General features: G+C 35.6%; 1 protein-coding gene across 1 annotated transcript in view; it reads right to left on the bottom strand.

Moving 5' to 3' along the window:
* LOC134654232 (uncharacterized) overlaps window positions 1–20,939 on the bottom strand; it is a 42,678-nt gene that overhangs the window by 17,314 nt on the left and 4,425 nt on the right. Inside the window, exons 4-6 of the mRNA XM_063509702.1 lie at window positions 10,746–10,935; window positions 8,486–8,634; window positions 7,501–7,513 (exon numbers count right to left, since the gene is read on the bottom strand). Coding sequence (XP_063365772.1) covers window positions 7,501–7,513; window positions 8,486–8,634; window positions 10,746–10,935 — 352 coding nt within the window. The remainder of the gene's footprint in view (window positions 1–7,500; window positions 7,514–8,485; window positions 8,635–10,745; window positions 10,936–20,939) is intronic.

Here is a 20,939-nt window from a genome sequence, read left to right as displayed (position 1 = left end):
CGGATAGATGGCGCACACACCTTTGGCCTATGCTCGGCTAGATGGCGTTGACGACACCATTTGATATTTAACAATTTTAACACATCAGTGAACGAACATGGGTCAAAATGATAAAATAATAATAAAATCATTTATACATATGTATATATCCATTTTTTTATTTTGAGTTTTAATCGTGTCGACAGATGGCAGTAACTTTACGGTGACTACAAAATTTACTATGACAGGACCCTTCTATACTATCTGTGCCCTGTTTATCAAAAGCTTGTAACTTGTAATACAAGTGGAAGTCCCTTTCTAACAAAAGCTGTCAAAAAGGGACTTCCTTTTGTATTTTATTAAACTTTAGATAAACAGGGCACTGTTCTCTTTAGTTTTATACAAGACGATACAGCGATAGTACTGCCCCACCAGGTATAGCAGCTGTAAAAAAACCATTGCCACAAATGCCGTTTGCCTAAAATGAATACCTAATACATATACTTGGGAGTTACAGTTCTATTTAAACGAACATAAACATTGATATAAACAACATTTGTCACCGCTCGACTAATTGTAAACACTCTCATGATTGTAAAGTAAACATAAGACTAATAATTATTTACATTTACGGCAAATGCATAGAAACAAATAGTTTTTATATAAGTCTTTTGGGTTTTACAAAATTAATCGGTAATTTTTTTTTCATTCATTCTTTTCCCGCCCGTACCCTCCATTCTTTGCGACTTCTTGAATGAAAAATATTTGTTAATACAATTTTATTTCAAAATAAGTGCTTGGTCGTAGAAAAAGTATTGTATGCAACGTTGTTTAACTGAGTCAAAAAATACTCGTGGCGTCTTCATTAACAATTTTCGGCTTCGCCTCAAATTGTTACTCACGCCACTCGTCTTTTTTGACCTCTCTTAAACAACGGTTGCATAAAATACTATTAACATGAGTAAAATTGGACTATAAATCTAATTATATTGAAGTGGTTTGAGCAAAAAAACATCTTTACATTGAATAATCTTTTTATTACGGTTAAAGGTGTAATGAATAAAAACTTCTTTAAAACGTGAATACGTAAACTCGATTAGCGACTGTGATTTAGTGCATGTATGAAATACCATGTTTTCTCAGGAAATAGCTACAATAGTGTAATATCAATATGTATCCCAAACTTGTACCTAGATCGAAACTATAAGTGGATATCCCTAAGTATTTGTTACAAAAACATTAAGATTGGGCCGATAGGCGCTAACTAGAGATTCTCTTTAATACAAAATCCAGGATACAATCCAATCCAGGATTCAGGATTTTAATTCGTTTGTGGTGACCGTTCCGACTGAACACCTAGCGACCTTCACCAAGGAGTTTTGGCCGAAGGGTGTCAAGTTTCGGCGGTTCCGCTCCTTGACACTGCAAGGTTGCGTAATGCATCGCAATCATGATGTGATTTTTAATGTTTAGTTTCTATTTTTATAATATATATGCTTGTTTTAAGGTATTTATATATGGGCCACTAGTTGCCAGAAATAAAGATTTCATTAATTCATTCATAATCACCATCAAAATTAGTAGCATTTTTGAAATGCCAGTACTCAATCAAACCGTCCAACTTAAATACGAGTACATCTCACCACGAAGTTTCACAAAAGCAAATACAAGGATTAAACTCTGACGTAAAATAATACGTTTCCTCATGCAACCATCAATTTGAGCAACAATGGCGCCGAGACAGCATCATTTAGCGTCATTTCCTCCCGAGAACACAATCACCCACATTGTACTTAGGCTTGTTTATTTTAAACTCAATTTAACTACATCCAGCTTTATTATTTTAACTGAAAAATTTTGCGAACATAATATGAGGAACTTTTTGTTTGTTGTTCGAAACTCTGCGAAAACAGTCCGGTAAATAACGCAATAAAATATGAGTTTAAAGTACCTACTGTACTCTGTAATACACAGTGATATCTGGAAATGCACTTTAATACCTTGACAATAGAGTTGTGTTGAGATTTTCATGAGGTCTTGACTTCTCGACTAGATATGTTTCGGTAAGTCTGGTCTTAGAGATGGTAAAAAAAAACTATTCTCCAAAGTAATAAAATGAGGTATGTAATTGAAATAAGTTACATATATAAACAAAAGGAAAGTAAGATATAGGGACACGGGACGGTTTATTTCAATGAAGAAACTTGTATCTTGGAGTGGTTAAGTGTAATATTTCTCATACATAATTGAAATAAATCGCTTGTGAGTGGTTGTTAAGGGCTCATTTAGACGGCGCACGAACTCGTATACGATTTTAGTTACATTGCGAACCATTGAGGTGACATCAATTCAGCCGACCGATCAAATAAAGCAATGTAATGAAACTCGCATGCGAGTTCTCGCACCGTCTAAATGAGCCCTAAATGACACATAATTGATTTTTCACCTCAGCAGCTCGAACAAGGGTACTTTGCTACTTAAAAACAGTGAGCAAAATCGCATTTTGCTCACTGAGTGAGACAAAATGACATTCAAGTGACCTTAATATTCAAATGTCATTTCAACATGCGGGGTCTAATACAAGTTCGAAATACTTGGATTTTATTATCTCTGTCCCATTCACGTCGTTAGCAAAAAGAAAGAGACAAAAAATATTTCAAACGACATTCAACGGTATATTGACGGTTTATAATAGACCCCCGAAAACCGTCAGAACGCATCGTTCCAAAACACATACAAGTATGAATTCTTAATATGTAATTAATGAAAATAAAGTTTCAGATTTGATAAAAACTGATAAAAACACTATATTTTACGTAATTTATTGTACGATTAAAATAATGAACTCAAAAAATACACAGTATATCACGTAAAATAAATAATTATACTTTTAAGAATCTCTACAATAGTTTACAAATAGTAAGTATCCGTAATTCGGACCGTATCTTACAATGTTTTTTTTTTTACAAAAAAAAAGTTGCCGATTCAAATGTCAATCAATTGATGGTCGTTGTTTTCATATATTACCTATTTTACTGAAATTTACTACGTTTGTTTGTTTGTTTTTGTGTTTGATTGCGGTAATTATACTTAATTGTTAGTATATCTTAAGAAACATGACTAAATAGGTAAGTGATGAAGAAGGATTACATTTTTCGAGTTGTCTAAATGTTCTTACTGCTGAGGTGAAAAGTTTTATGAACTACACGAGATCAAAGTTATTTACATCTCGTGCGCTTTTGAGTCCCTTACTACGCTCAAGATTCTAAATTAGATTCAATCGCTACGCTCGTGAATCTACTATAGAATCTTTCGCTTGCACGGGACTCAAAATAAGCACTCGAAGAAATATCAAACTTTGTTGTACAAATAACTATTGTCTGAATGCCACTTGTTTACAATACGAAATAAACATTTTACGAGTCATCAGATATATCAGAGCGCCCAAGGCGCTGTATTGTCAAGGCGTTAGAGTGCGTGTTCAGATATTCTGAACACCTTGGCCGCTCCGATATATCTGAGGGCTAGTGTACTTAAAAAAACACAGATTTAATCATAACGTGTGTAACTATTTAAGGCTTCGTCACACAGGCGCGTTTTCCGGGCGCGGCGTGAGCGGGGCGCGCCGCTTTTACATACAAAATGCTCACGCCGCGCTCACGCCCCGCCCAGAAAACGCGCCTGTGTGCCGAAGCCTTTACTTCCCTAGTTTGGCACTTCACTAAATGGTTTCGTGGTAAATTTAATAATGTTCGCGATAGGAAATCTAATCGAATATAAGTACCAAAAATCGGCCTCAATCTATCTCGCGTAAAGTAACTTATGTGGTAAAGAATGCCATTAAATAAATACCAAGAGAAAGTTAAATTATTGGAAATTGCTACGGGCAATGCTTACCTTTTCTCGGTTTAAAAATAAATGGATTGACCTTTAAATCGCTTCGATCTTCGCCAAGAATAGATTTTGATTAAAAACGTACTGCTTTAACGGGGAATTTAGAATTAGAATGTAAAAAAAGATCGTGCTTGACAGGTGAACTAGATGGCGCTAATCTGTCATATTTTATGTGGTATCTGATGACTATCAGACGGTACGATAATAGAAAATAATAGGTGAATATTAAAGATTTCGGATTTTTTTTTTGAAAATTTCACAAAAAATAAAAGAAGTACTTATTATAAAAGAACTCTGTGACCACGCCTACCCAAAAACCACACAGAATATACTTATGGTCTGATATGTGTAAATATTACAAAAAATAAGATTATTTTTATCCGCAGGTATCGAATTTTTACCAAGCCTCGAGACCGTCATACATATGCATGAGAATCATAAAAACTTTAAAATATATTTTTATTCCAATAAAATATATTTCAACGGTTTTATTGCCGGCGGGCCACTTAAAAACCGTTAATTTATTTTTGTTTCGGAATTATTTTTAAAAATGTAATGCCACTTGTAATGTGCAAAATGGCAGAACGTAAGTTAATGCTCTTAAATTACATATTACTTTTTTAAATTTAAAAATAATCACCTTAAGAGTTACAGAAATGCATTAAGTCTCATTTTATCGATGTGATAAGTAGGTAAGTTATTATTTTAGATTGTTTTTATAAATATACTGAATTAAACTTGTAATATCATCTTTTATAGATTTATTTAGGTAAAAACATAATAATAAAGGGAAACATATTTTGCTTGACAAATACAGGAAAAACAAGAAGAACGATATTTGAATTCGAAAACCAAAGACAAGAATAAACGCAAATAGGATTGTTGCCAATGTAAATGTACATTATATTATTAACACGCCTCCTTACATTTACACGTATGGCAACAAAACGACTAGGAACATAACTATTTAAATTATACCACTTTGAGAAAGCACAATACAAATATTATAATTAATAAGTTGTATAAAGTAACCTATCCTAACCTTATACATGTCTTTGTCTATAACTTTATATTTAAAATATCTCTAAATTTAATAAATTTCACATTTCCAAGAGCCTTAGTTAATATGTCTGAAACATTATTCTCAGACTCAATCTTAACAACTTCAATTTTTCCTTCTTTGCAGTTTTCATGAACATAATGAAAGTGAACCTCTATATGTTTAGAATTCTTTGTAAAATTTCCATATTTGGCAATGGCTACAGCGCCAGAGTTATCCTCGTATATTTTGACAGATTGACTCATTTTTATAAACACTTCATTAATTAAACACGTTAGAAAATTTATTTCAGTTACTGCATCAGACAGAGCTACATATTCGGCAAAAGTAGATGACTTTGTAACAGAGTTCTGCTTCTTTGATTTCCACAAGATTATATTTCCAAACAATCTAATAACGTATCCAGTAGTAGATTTCCTATCAATTGTATCGCCTGCCCAATCTGAGTCAACAAAGCAATCTAAGATGTCAGCACTATCATTTTTATAATATTTTAGCTTAAGGCTTTTAGTTAAATATAAATACTTTAATACTCTCAACGCATAACTAAAATGTGTCTCATCACAGCAATTCTGAAAACGACTCAAGTAATTAACACTAAAAGAAATGTCTGGTCTAGTGCCAGAGCTGATATACAACAATGCGCCTATTAAATTTCTATACTTTATATCTTCATTCAATTCCGATTTTTCCAATTTTTTTCTATACACCAGAAAAGACGTTACAAACGGGAAAGAATACAAACTACATACCAGAAGACCATAATATGGATAATGTAAACACTATTGATGTACATGATGATGAAAACGAAGAGAGACAAAAAAGAAAAGTTAAGCCACCAAGACGATTTGATGATGAATTTGGCTATTATTGTATTAGTGTAAACTATTGTGATGCTATGACCCCAGAAAATTTTCAGGAGGCGATAACCTGCACGAATGCTGACAAATGGAAGGCAGCTATGGATCGCGAGATGAACAGCTTGGTAAAAAATAAAACATGGACACTTGTTGGTAAGCCAGAAGATAAAAAGGTAATTGATGTGAAGTGGGTCTACAGAAAGAAGAGTGATACTGAATACAAAGCAAGGTTAGTGGTTAGAGGTTTTCAACAAACTGATTGTGTTGATGATACTTATTCTCCTGTGGCTAAAATGCCAACTTTAAAGCTTTTATTGTCATTTTGTTGTCAAAAGTCTTTAGAAATCCACCAGATGGATGTAGAGACAGCATTCCTTAATGGTAAGGTAATTTCAGAAGTTTATGTAAAACAACCAATGGGTTATGAATGTGACAGCGAAAAGGTTTATAGGTTAAATAAATCGTTATATGGTTTGAAAGAAAGTCCACGCGCTTGGTATGAATGTTTTAACAATTGTCTGACTGAACTAGATTTTCAAAGGAGTAAATATGATTACTGTTTATATTTCAAAAAGGAAAACGATTACGACGTTTACATTCTATTGTTTGTTGATGATTTGCTGATTTGCTGTAAAGATGTAAATATCATAAAGGATATAAAGAATAAATTATGTGACAAGTTTAAAATGAAGGATTTAGGCAAAGTTAAGAAATATATTGGTATAGATATTGAATATAACTACGAACAAGACAACACCTTAACTTTGAGTCAGGAATATTACATAGAGTCATTAGCGAAACGGTATAACATTGAAAATGCCAAATTATACAAAACGCCAATGGAAATAAATTTATATTATTAACAGTTTTACCTTGAGAATATTTTTTCTCAAATTGAACAACATCAAAAAAATCGATATGTTAAATAAATGTCCATGTTGTGTATTCGTACATTTAACATACGTCAAAAGCAAATATTTAAAGTAAATTATTTACTCTTTTAGTCAAGTTGACGTGAATTCAACGAATTTATGAATGCGTTGTAGAATTCTTTGGAATTATTATATTATTTATAATACAAACAAAGGTAAAAACATTATTTTTACGGACGTAACGGGTCTTTGCTTATCGGTACATTTTTTTTTTTAGAATGGTTGTTCGAGAAGCAGCCATAGAGTTGACTAGACGCCGACCTTCGGGAGATGCTAGTGTAGGGGGGTCTTAAGGCTGGCAAGGTTGCGGAAGAGTACTTCGGCATTCCTGGGACCTCGCCGTATAGCAGCGAGGCGGCAACAGAGGGGTTTTAGTGGGTAAACCTGGGGTCTCATTAGCCCACAAAAGGGAGTCCCACATAACCATCCCGGCTCGTCCCCGCGCCGGGTGGTATGCATAAAGCATTTCCCCTCTTTAAAAAATAAAAAGGGGGGGTCTTAAGGGGCCCACTGATTAACAATCCGCCGGACGGTATCGGCCTGTCAGTTGTTCGGAACTGTCAACTTTTTGTTCTAACTGACAGGCCGATACGTGTGGCAACCAGATTATAAAACAAAACAAAGAACATTTGACACAACTCACCCGGCGAATTAACCTTGTTACGGCGTTCGTCAGTCTTGTCGTTTTAGAAGCGAGCAGTCATCTCCTTAGCCGCAAACAGTCTACATTTGACTGCAGGATTTTAAGTAACAGAGATCGTTTCACACAACTCACCCGGCGAATTAACCTTGTTAGGGCGTTCTGCGCTTATTAATATAATGATAAATTAAATAATTATTAATTTCAATGAAACACATATAGACAATAATGAATCTTATATATATAGTAAAATGAATGTAATATAATTATATAAATGTATACGTAATGAATTTCCAAATTGTGAATTTGTCTGTAAAAAATCCTAACTTACCATGTTTGTGTATGTAGGTTAAAAATAGACTTAAACAGACTTGTAACCATTGTTACCAATAAACTTTCATTTTCATCATTTTCATTTTCAGTCTTGTCGTTTCAGAAGCGGACAGTCATCTCATCATCATCTTAGCCTCAAACGGTATACATTTTACGGCAGGATTTAAAATAACCATAGATGGTAGGATCCTAATAGATGTGGTATACGCGTGCGTCCGTGAGGGACAAAACATAGGCAATGCGACACTATGATTGGTCGAATTTATTTGTTGCCCACTATAATCCAAATTCATGGTAAGGAATAAAAAAATGTGCGACTGTGACAAGGACAAACAATAATAGCGCTTTCGCTGCTACTCTTACCGAAAGATGCATAAGACTATCCCGTTCGGTCATTTCCCCCCACCCCTCATGCCTGATCCAGTAGTATTTTAACTGGATTCAGGAAAATATCAGAGAACGTTTGACACAACCATAGAGAAAAAAATACATAGAGTGCTCACTCCATACATCAGTTTTAGTACCAAAAAGACTATTAGCATCTAGCATCGAGTAGCGGAACTATCAGTACTGCTACTTGACAATAGATGTAGCACCGACCGGAAACTCTTTATGCTGTTGAGATAAGACTTTCCGGTCGGTGCTACATCTATTGTCAAGTAGCAGTACTGATAGTTCCGCTACTCGATGCTAGATGTAGACACTGAAAGTAATAGTCTGAACTGATGTATGGAGTGAGCACTCTTGTCTTTATTTCTCTATGACACAACTCACCCGGCGAATGAACCTTGTTAGGGCGTTCGTCAGTCTTGTCGTCTTGGAAGCGGACGGTCATTTTCTTCTTGGCGCGCAACTTGTCGTCATCGGGAGACAGGATGGAGGTGCGCTTCTTCGGCCTCTCGTCCTCCTGCTTGTCGGGGGTCGACGTCGCGGCGGCTGGGGAGGGACGGGCCGTTACAACATATACAGTGAAATCTCGATAATCCGGCACTTCGATGGTCCGGTATACCCAGTAATCCGACACTAATACTGTGATAAGTACAAATGATCATTCTATGTCCTAGTTTACTATGTGCGCTTACATTTTCGCCCTACAATCTCTTCACAAATGGCTAAATTCCAGATAAGAGTAGAATTATCTTTGAATTTAGTATTTAGTAAAATTATTTCTACGACATAGGTTCTTTAGAACACATCAATAATATGCAGATTTGCTCTAACTTCCAGTAATCCGGCTCTCTTGTGTCCGCATTAGTGCCGGATTACTGAGATTTTACTGTAATAAAAAAAAAAACATTTGTAAGCCAATAGGACAAACACAGAGCTTTATAATTATTATTATATAAGACTTTAACTGTATTAGCTATATATCACAAGTCAAATATTACTTTACAAAGATTCTGACTATAAAAGAAAAGTAAATGTCTTCAGACAATCCTGTGTTAATTCATCATTATATTTAGAAAAAAAATTGGTTTAAAAACAGGGAATATATCGTAAAAAATAATAGATAAAGAAGAAGTCCAGAAAATCTCCTTTTTTAAGGATAGCAGTTAAAAAGTTTTTTTGGACTGTCAATATTTAATAAATAAGGAGTTATGGTGTCATTATATGGAACTTGGTAGCTATGTAAACAAAAGTCACTAGTAAAATAATCATTCAGAGACAATTTCAATATGGCGGTTTGTTTACATAATTAGCAAGTTCCATAGAATGACACTTTATATGTGTAGCTACGTTATGCTTGTAAATTTAAAAATAACTATTCCAGTTAAATATAAACCAGCCTACTGGTGTCGAGTGATTGATAAAGTTACGTTGTAAGTTGTAACATTAAACCAAATCACTTCCGCGAAATACGCAAGTAGCTTCTGCGATATACCAAGGCGTCTTTAGGGTTTTATCTTTTATTTAGCTAAGAAACTGGACACAACTTCTTACGTACGATTACATAAGAAGTGACAACGTTTCCATGAAGACGGCTTCATCGCCTAGAATACCTAGATGGTTGTCAGTCCTCAACTGTGCGTCTCTCCAGAAACTTTGTGCCTCGTTCAGCTAAACCGTGGAATGCACTGTCGCCTGTTGTATTTTCAGACTGATACGACTTCAAACCTTCGAGAAAGGAGCTGTATGCTGGCCACATCTTCGCCCCGAGGCACAAGCCGAGCCTCTTCTATTTCTCTAAAACAGGCGCGTATTGCATTCAATTAGGGTTGCCACTCACCATGTTCATGCTGAGCCGCGGCGGCGAGTATGTTGTTGACCGCCGTATGCGTCCAAGGCTTGTCGAGGCAGCGACGGATCTCTTCTGAACGCATCATGGATTGCTGATACATGTGGTTTGATGGCGTATACAGACATGTTGCTACTTACCATGCTGTCCATGCACCAGCTCGGTCTGTATGCTGGCTACAACCCTCTCGTTGCCCCTGGTCGCATGTCTCGCCTCCAGCATCTCTCTAGCGGCGGCGGCGAGTATGTTGTTGACCGCCGTACCAGGGCCGCATGCGAACCAGGGTTGTCGAGGCAGCGACGGATCTCTTCTGAACGCATCATGGATTGTTGATACATAAGGTCTGATGTGTATACAGCCATGTTGCTACTTACCATGCTCCAGCTCGGTCTGTATGCTAGCCACAACCCTCTCGTTGCCCCTGGTCGCATGTCTCGCCTCCAGCATCTCTCTAGCGGCGGCGGCGAGTATGTTGTTGACCGCCGTACCAGGGCCGCATCGCGAACCAGGGTTGTCGAGGCAGCGACGGATCTCTTCTGAACGCATCATGGATTGTTGATACATAAGGTCTGATGTGTATACACATACAGACATGTTGCTACTTACCATGCTCCAGCTCGGTCTGTATGCTGGCCACAACCCTCTCGTTGCCTCTGGTCACTTGTCTCGCCTCCTCCATCTCTCTAGCGGCGGCGGCGAGTATGTTGTTGACCGCCGTGTGCGTACCAGGGTTGTTGTCGCAGCCGCGCCGGATCTCTTTGGATTGTTGATACATAAGGTCTGATGTGTATACAGCCATGTTGCTACTTACCATGCTCCAGCTCGGTCTGTATGCTAGCCACAACCCTCTCGTTGCCCCTGGTCGCGTGTCTCGCCTCCTCCATCTCTCTAGCCGCGGCGGCGAGTATGTTGTTGACCGCCGTATGCGTACCAGGGTTGTCGTCGCGGCGGCGGCGCCGGATCTCTTCCGAACGCATCATGGATTGTTGGTACATGTGGATCTGGGGAGGAAAGATACTGTTAATGGATATTTCGTCCTTTTTATGTGATAGTCCGCAAACGAGCCGTCTGATGGGAAGCAATCAATTCTACCAGCCAACATAAGGAAACGACTCAAAATTTGCTTTCGATTACTTTGCCACACACGTGGATAAAATCCAACTTTCTCATTCGTTTTTGAACGATCATGGGAGCCTTTACCAGCTGGTGTGGTGACAAAATTATATATTTTTTGGACTGGAAACATTGATATAGAATAAAGAACTGGAAAGCTGTTATTTATAACAAAGTGTGTGCTTAGCATCCACAAGCGGTAGGTGAAACATGTTTTTTGCAAATTTTATATAAACAAATCGCAAAAGATATTTTATGAGAATAATTTTTATTTAAATAAGTAATTCACACCTATCTTGAAACAGACGTATGCGTATGGAAATAATATTTACCTTATATGAATGGTCTGACAATAAAACTAACATTTAACATCGTAAACAGCAATAACACACCCTTAATTGCATTTATTTGGGTTGTTTATGACAAACTAACACGAGAATCAATTAATTACATACATACATTGTAATGAAACCGGATTCTAAGAACTGTAGGTATATTGTGAATAAAAAAATATAAACAGGCGGTCATATGATGCTTATATTTTTGAGTTATAATGACAGGACAAAGCGTCAGTCTCCTATTTATATCAAGCGGTGTTAAAAAGTGACGTTTGCTCTGTCACGATATACGAGATAAATTCATGAGACTTCATATGATGCTAATATAAATGTAAAGCGAAATTATTTAGTCAAAGATAACAAAAATAACAATACAATATAATACACGAAAATAACGTCTAATTTAAGAGGTAGAAACATCGTCGGACACCTCTTTGTACTGTGTAAAAAACCCTATTTATTTAGCCCCTTATTCATAAAACTTTACGGGCCTGATTTAGTTAAATTATGTTTTACCCCTTTCTTACAAATAAATAAGTCAAAATGACAGATAAGGACAAACGATTATTAGCTAATTGAGGTTTGTAGCGCGTTTATGAATAATGTTTTTCATTACCTACCAATTAGGGTATTCAATGTTTTTCTATTATTTGCAATATTTTCTTACCATCCGTCCCTTTTCTTTGTTTTACGTGTGGAATGCGCATCATTCTAGGTTAAGCAGTACATTTTCAATTTCCAGGGTCTTCCCCTACTCTCATATTTCATCCATATTCAGCCTTGTGTAAGGTTACTCATCCATATTTCATCTCATGCAAGTTTAAATTACCTTTCTTTTACGGAGGTTTTGACGATACAAAAAATACGTTAAGGTAGAAAGAAGGGTCAGATCTGATGGCGGAATTACTTTAGTGTAATGTCTCTTTTCATAAACTGAAATAAATATCATACACCAAAAAGTGACCAAGTCCACCGGTGGACTGCTTAACACACACATATCAAAATCACTACATAGTATAAAACAAAGTCGTTTCTCGCTGTCTGTCCCTATGTATGCTTAGATCTTTAAAACTACGCAACGGATTTTGATGATGGTTTATGTATAATTTGTTAACCCGTGCGAAGCCGGGGTTGGTCGCTAGTATTTGATAAAATAATTTGATTTGTTCCCTAGTTGGATGTCTTTTTAGGGTTCCGTACCCAAAGGGTAAAAACGGGACCCTATTACTAAGACTCCGCTGTCCGTCCGTCCGTCCGTCCGTCCGTCCGTCCGTCTGTCACCAGGCTGTATCTCACGAACCGTGATAGCTAGACAGTTGAAATTTTCACAGATGATGTATTTCTGTTGCCGCTATAACAACAAATACTAAAAACAGAATAAAATAAAGATTTAAGTGGGGCTCCCATCAGAGATGCGATTTATTTGAAATACTTCTATTTAAAATGCAAATACAAAATGCAAAATACCTATTTTGTATTTTGCATTTAAATGCCTTTTAGTAAAAACCATTTTGTATTTTATTTGAAATACTTTTCGAGACGTATTTTGCATTTTTAATATTCATTTCAAAATGCAAAATACTTTGTGATTAAGTTTAGCCAACATTACCAGTCAAACAAAATGAAATGAACGAATGACGCTTGTTGCCGAATTTGTCCGATAGAGGCGCCTGCTAGCGCCTGGCGCCAGCGCCAGGGGGCCGATTTTTGAAATTCGACCGCTCGATTTCGTGTATTTCGTTCAGTAATATCTCCACTACTAGGCATGTAAATTCTACTAATAGAATCAAAAACGAGTGGTCAATACCACTAAATTCACAATTTATATCGCTCGTATTTCAAAAATCAGCATCTCGCCGTTTTCCACCGATTTTCGAGTGACGAAATCGAGCGATCGAAATTCAAAAATCGCCCCCCTGGTATTGTTAAAAAGCGTAATAAATAAAAACTGATGTTTTTTTTCACTTTTTAACAATACCAGTCCAGTTGTTATTAATAAAAGAAAAGTGTAATAAAAATAAAATAAGAACTAGATGCACAATCAACCGAAATAAATGGCCACACAAGTCACAAAATGGAGCCATGGCTCTCTTTTCGTTAGTCTAGTTTTTTACATTATTTTAAGTGAGTATTATTTCCTTTATTTATTTCTCTTAGGTTGTTTTTTTACAATATGTATAATAATAATAAAATAATAATTTGAGCCTATATACGTCCCACTGCTGGGCACAGGCCTCCTCTCATGCGCGAGAGGGCTCGGGCTATAGTCCCCACGCTAGCCCAATGCGGATTGGGGACTTCACATACACCTTTGAATTTCTTCGCAAATGTATGCAGGTTTCCTCACGATGTTTTCCTTCACCGAAAAGCTAGTGGTAAATATCAAATGATATTTCGTACATAAGTTCCGAAAAACTCATTGGTACGAGCCAGGATTTGAACCCGCGACCTCCGGATTGACAATATGTATATAAAATTAAAATATAAAAACACTTAAAAAACAATATAAAAAATATTATAAACACATTATAAAAAACCTAACCTAGGGTGCCGCCAGCATCGGGGCAAGGCCCAAGCTGCCGGTGGTCAGGGCCGCAGAGAGAGGAACCGACGGTCTATTATTAATAACATAACAGAATTTATTGATACGCGTACTGATAAATATGACCAAAATGTCATGCATAAGGTGCCATGCCATGTTATTAGACGTTTTTGTTCGGCTCGGCATTGTGTCTCTATTTCTCATGATAAATACCTAAAATAAATAAAAATATCTGAGATTTGGTCAAAAGGTATTTTATTTTGAAAAAGTATTTTGAAAATACCTATTTTGCATTTAGCATTTGAAATACAAAACGCAAAACTATTTGGTATTTTGCATTTGAAATAGTAAATCTGAAAAGTATTTTGCATTTTGTATTTAAATGCTTTTTTAAAACCATTTTGTACATCTCTGGCTCCCATACAACAAACGTGATTTTTGACCGAAGTTAAGCAACGTCGGGCGGGGTCAGTACTTGGATGGGTGACCGTTTTTTTTGCTTATTTTGCTCTATTTTTTGTTGATGGTGCGGAACCCTCCATGCGCGAGTCCGACTCGCACTTGGCCGGTTTTTTTCGTAACGTATGAGAACTAACAGCAACACATAACTTCCCATCGATTATGGACCTTATTTAATTGGAATAAGGTTTGCAAATTGGCGGTTAACCGTGTGAACGATGGAGTCTTCTGCATAATATGATAAATTATATGACCAAGAAACTCGTTAACGTACTTCAGGGTTCAGGGTAATATTTCGTCTAATTTAGTCTAGTCTAGACACAAAATAGAGTTGCGAGTGCGACTGAGTGACTAACAAAGTAAATCCTAAGTACCTATATATTTCAAAAAATAGATTACACCAGCATTTCCCAAACTATGGGTCGCGACCCATTGGTGGGTCACGAGCACGAGCGAAATTTGAGTGGGCCCTGAAACAAAAGGCGACATGCCGACCGATCGGGTTAACATCCGGTACAAATAATACATATTTCATGCACCATATTTAAGACGACCAAGACGTGGGTTCCGAATTTGGCAGTTTTTGTTAGCCCAGACAGCTTTGGGAACCACTGGTTTACAACCAATATGCAGTCGAATTTTCATGGGGGCTAAATCATGGCTCTTAGTTTACTACTTTACTCGCATCCAAAATATTACTTAAAATATGCATTTAGTTTAGTATACATACCCTATTCGTTTTTTATGTAGGTATATTAGACATATTCAATTTAAATGCAAAGATTAAATGCAGCAAATTGAAATAAACGTCGGCACTCGCCAACTAGCCGGTTCATATCGATCGAGTCGATTGAATTTAATGACTCATAAAAACACTTTCAAATTAAGTACAGAGTACCATTTTAATGTGACGTAATTGCAAACATTAAAAACGTGATATTGCTTAAATAAAGGTATCAAAGAAAAATACACTTATCTAGTACTAGCAGCCGCTGGTATAGTGTGCGGTTATAGATTTGTTTAGATATGTAAGCGAAAAGCGATCCTATTGAAAAGGTGTAACTTCTCTTGTGGCTTAGCGTACTTGTTATTAATATTTTTAAATTTTAAATATCTGAACGTGGACTTATCTAAATAACATATTTATCTTGAATTTTACATTTTGTTTTTAATACCGCGATAATACCGTGTGCCTACTTTATAAATGTTTGGATAACAATTATGTTAATTTAAATGTTTTTTTGCAAATTAGCATATACCTAACATCGATTTATAAAAAAAAGATTATACTCGAAAAAAGAAAAAAAAAATCGTCATTGTTCCTTCAAGATTTATAGCTTTTTGGGTGTTTATTTAGTCGCCTGCAATAATTTTCAGGCTGAATATACAGGCTGAATATACAGGCTGTATAGGTCATATTGAGCAACTATTACTAGGAGAACGAAATCGCAAAATAAAACTCCCATAGAAAATGCCAAGGTCAGACAGCCAAAATGTATGAAATAGCCAATTTTATTTCGCGATTTTGGGCTTGAAGAAACAACCTGTATAAATAAAATCTAAATGTCTGTAGCCTCCATCATAAAAAGGAGGCTTGGATATCGTAAATGCGCAATAAATATCGATTTTAATATGACTTCAAGCAGTAACCTACGTCACATATTAATATTACAAATAAAAATAAGGATATTTTAAATATTTTACATTTATTTAATATTTATATCTATTGACAGCTGTCACCTGTCAAAAGACCCCCAACAATAAACATGTTTTTTCTGTCAGGCGGATCTATTGAATATGAGAATAATTTTAAATTGACATTACTTGGGACGCCATTTTTACTAAAGAACCGCCTCTTAAGACGAAACATAGGTATGCAAAGGTAACGTAGGTATGTATTTATGAAATAAATATCAGAACCAGCATACAATAAAACCTATTACACCTATAACCTAATATTAACCTATAGACTTTTTATTTATATTTTTATTCAAGTAGTTGGTTGGCATAAAAATAGCGATTCGATTTTTTCCGAATCGCTGAAGTAACTTTTTACACCCCTGACAGAACACGTGAAAATACGCGTAGTAAAATAGCAACAACTGACACTTTGGAGTGACATCTTGTATGTGATTGATAGAAAAATATCCGCGAATACCCAACTAATTACTTATACCTACCGATGTGGGTAAAACAAAATTTGTTTAAAAAGTACTCACAAAATTAAAATTACTAATAAAAAAAACAACCTTGCCTTCTAATTAGATTTAACCGTCCTCGACAGCATTAGCAAAGGTTTTTTTAATACGTAAATTTCCGCAAATAAATGTAATAAAAAATCGATCTTAAAAACCACACGTCATTTGTTTATGGAAAAAAATATTTGAGTTCATTATGCGTGACGTCATTAGGCGCTAGTTCATAAGTAGGTATATCACTAGGCAGCATGATTGGGCTATATGTTTTAAAATGTGTGGGCAGCTTGCGAGGTTGCAATACAGAACACTTTCTAGGCATTAAAGTGCACAATACATAGGCACGAGGGATACCAACTTTGAGAGACTAAAATTATTTTTCCGTAGGTACGAAAAGTAACTCGCGTACGTGAACCGTTGATAAGTAAACAATACAATATCTGTAAAAACATGCACTTACTTATTAGGCCGATAAATCTAGTCAGTGACTGAATAGGTACGGTATCGCATGCAAATTCATTGAATATGACAAGATAACTATGGGATTGAAATATAGTTTCACAGGCGCAATCATATTAATTAATCCATATTTAAGCTCTTGTTTTTTATAATTTCTAATGAATTTAGAATTAGATTTCACTTTCTACATCTTCTTTCCTACTTAATACCTATAATTTCATGCAAATTAGTGACGTACGATATGTGTGTCGTCTAAAGTAGTGCAAATGTTCAGTTCCAAGTTCAAATGTCGAAGGTATAGGTAAATAATTGCACCGGTTCCTTCACCTTTCACTTGTTTTAATTGTCTAGAACCTCCGGCCAGATACATTGTTTGACTCGTAAACAGACTTCAACAAAAGGTTCTAAATTTGATTGTTTTATTTTTACAAAGTTTTTACATATCAATATATCCGCCAATTGTTAAAAAAAGAATAGAGCGCGCTTTTTTGAGGTAATGACGTAACTAATTTGCAAATATATTATTTAACATTATTTTTCCTTATAAAAATAAATTCATTACATATTTGCTAAAGTTTTCGTTTGACCCACGCCTGATCTGCTCTTATGTGATGACAGGCGAAGGCGGAATATGTGCATATTTATACAGAAGTTGCACATAATATATACAAAGAATATTTTACCAATTTTGGGACTTACTAATTTTAAATATCTTTATCCATATTCCATAAAATCATTATAAAGCTTTGCGAGACACAATCATGTCAAAACAAAACTTCACTTTATGATTTACTATCGCTTTATATGCCTGCGCCACATTCGTTTGCCGTTAGAAAGAGATGCAACACGAATATTTGAGCAAATACAGCCACGTGTGTTACGGCATTAAATCACTTAACCTACGCGTTGTGATCACTTGATCAGCCAGTAACAATATAGTTGTTCAGTCAATCAATAGATCAACTCAACGCCATTGTGCAATATATTAGTCACAGTCACACCTAGACCCCACCTCCACCTTAATCGTGTATGCTCAAAATTAAGTTTTATAATTCATGTAGTTTAGTTTGCTCAGAATGTACATATGACGTTTTATCTACCTACTGCGATAATAATTAATTTTGTAGGTACATGACTAGGCACATAAATAATAAATGTAGATTATATTAAATACTAGACAAAGATAATATTTCAAATATTTTTTTGCCATCCTGTACTGCATAATCACTATCATCACCCGTTAGGTATAAAAAAAAAAAGTTTTTCACTCATAATATTCGAAAAATAATTTTAATGCTGCGCGTAAACGTGGCTTTTGCTTCATATCCAATGGTATTTTTAAATTTACTTTTTTTTAAACGTAGTCGCTCTAGGTTTTTTTACAGTCTTTTCTATGTAACGTATCTTTTTAGGGTTCCGTAGCCAAATGGCAAAAAACGGAACCCTTATGGATTCGTCATGTCTGTCCAGCCACAACCACTTTTTTCCGAAACTATAAGAACTATACTGTTGAAACTTGGTAAGTAGATGTATTCTGTGAACCGCATTAAGATTTTCACACAAAAATAGAAAAAAAAATTTGGGGGTTCCCCATACTTACGAGGGGCGTTCAAAATATTCTCGGTATTGATATCTTACGACCTCTTCTAAAATTTCTTTCGTTACTGGCCGCTAAGGTTTATTCATTGACATTAAAAAAAAGTATAATTCGAACCGAGATAGTCTTTTGTTTTTCTGCAATTGCTGAACAAACATGAACATCCTGTGCGAATTGACAATGTTAACTAAATTAGAACATCGATGCGTGATAAAATTCTTGACAAAACAGGGTAAAAATCAAAAAACCATAAAAGAGGAAATGGATTGTGTTTACCGTGAGTCTGCTCCTTCTTTATCTACCATTCAAAAGTGGTCAAGCGAGTTTAAACGCGGAAGGGAGAGTATTGAAGATGACCCTAGACCTGGCCGGCCTGTAGTAGCTACTTCACAAGAAAATATTGATAAAGTGGAAAAACTTATATTGGAAGATGGTCGAGTGAAGGTAAAATCTATAGCACAAGTAACCAATCTCTCTATTGGTACCGTACATGATATTATACATGACCATCTTAATATGTCAAAAGTAAGTGCAAGATGGGTTCCGCGAATGCTGACTCGGCTTCAAAAAGACATGCGTGTAGCTTGTTGTTCCGATTTTATTGACCTGTGCGGTGAAAATCCTGATGAGGTGCTGCAAAGAATAGTTACTGGAGATGAAACCTGGGTTCATCATTATGACCCAGAGAGTAAACAAGAGTCCATGCAGTGGCACATTAAGGGTTCAGCTCATCCCAAGAAGTTGAAGGTCATCCCTTCAGCTGGCAAGGTCATGGCCACGATATTTTGGGATTGTGAAGGAGTATTACTAATCGATTATAAAGAAAAAGGTGTAAATATCACAGGACAGTACTACGCTAACATTCTACGTCAATTAAAGGATGTAATTAAAGAAAAGAGGCGAGGAAAGTTAACCAAAGGTATTCTGCTTCTGCATGACAACGCCCCCGTCCATACTGCTCATATTGCCAAGGCAGCTATTGTTGAACGTGGGTTTAAAACTGTTACTCACCCACCGTATAGTCCGGACTTAGCCCCCAGCGACTTCTTTTTGCTCCCCAATCTTAAAAAGGATCTGCGTGGAAATAAATTTTCTGACGATGAAGCATTGAAGGCGGCAGTGGAGGAGCATTTTTACACGAAAGATAAAAAATATTTTTACGAGGGATTAAAAAAAATAATTGATCGATCTTTTAAGTGTATGAACATAGGGGGGGAGTATATTGAAAAATAAAAATATCAAACTTTTCGTACTTGTTTGTTTTCATTCTCATACCGAGAATATTTTGAATACCCCTCGTAGAACTGAAACTAAAAAAAAAATTTTTCATCAAACCCATACGTGTGGGGTATCTATGGATAGGTCTTCAAAAATGACATTGAGATTTCTAATATATTTTTTTTCTAAACTGAATAGTTTGCGCGAAAGACACTTCCAAAGTGGTAAAATGTGCCCCCCCCTCCCCCCTGGAACTTCTAAAATAAGAGAATGATAAAACTAAAAAATATATATGATGTACATTACCATGCTAACTTCCACCGAAAATTGGTTTGAACAAGATTAGTAAGTAGTTTTTTTTAATACGTCATAAATCCCCTAAATACGGAACCCTTCATGGGCGAGTCCAACTCGCACTTGACCGCTTTTTTTCTAACCTTATGGTCAATGTTTTATCTGACTTAATAAACCTATATTAATTAAGTAAAATTTATTCATATTTGATTTTATGCATTCCAACAAGTACAAGACCGAAAGTTTATTTGCGACGCAAGGCCATTCATAATTAATTTAAAAGTTTGCCCTTTTAATGGAGACCTTTTCGATAAGGCAATTTTAAATAAAACAGGTACGGGTTGATAAATATTCATATTTAACATTTTATCTCTATACCTACTTATTTATAAGTGATGCGTTATGTACTTATCTAATTTGCATGTACATACGTACTTGTAAATAGCACCTGAGGACTTGACTATGTTACATAAAGCTATTACAGTGGAACACGACAGAAATTAATCTCAAGGGAAATAGCAAAAAAACATGTTGACTAGTTTTGGACTTTTGGTTTTTTTGGTTTTGGTTTTTTGGAGTTGGGATAGGTAAGTCCAAAAGGTATCGCATCAACTTTTTTTATAAGTTCTTGTCCGATTTATTACTAATTTCAAGTTACAGAGTGAAAAACAATTCAAAATTCGTATTACAGAGGTAAATAAATGTATATATGTCGCAGTTTTAGTGTTTTCTTAAAGTTACAGAAGTTAATATGTATATACATAATAAAATTAAGAAATAAAGGCGATAA

Source organism: Cydia amplana, chromosome 14 (genome assembly GCF_948474715.1).
Source record: "Cydia amplana chromosome 14, ilCydAmpl1.1, whole genome shotgun sequence".
Classification (NCBI taxonomy): Eukaryota; Metazoa; Arthropoda; class Insecta; order Lepidoptera; family Tortricidae; genus Cydia; species Cydia amplana.
The sequence above is the reverse complement of the archived record's forward strand: the minus strand, read 5'-3'. Positions and strand labels throughout refer to the sequence as shown.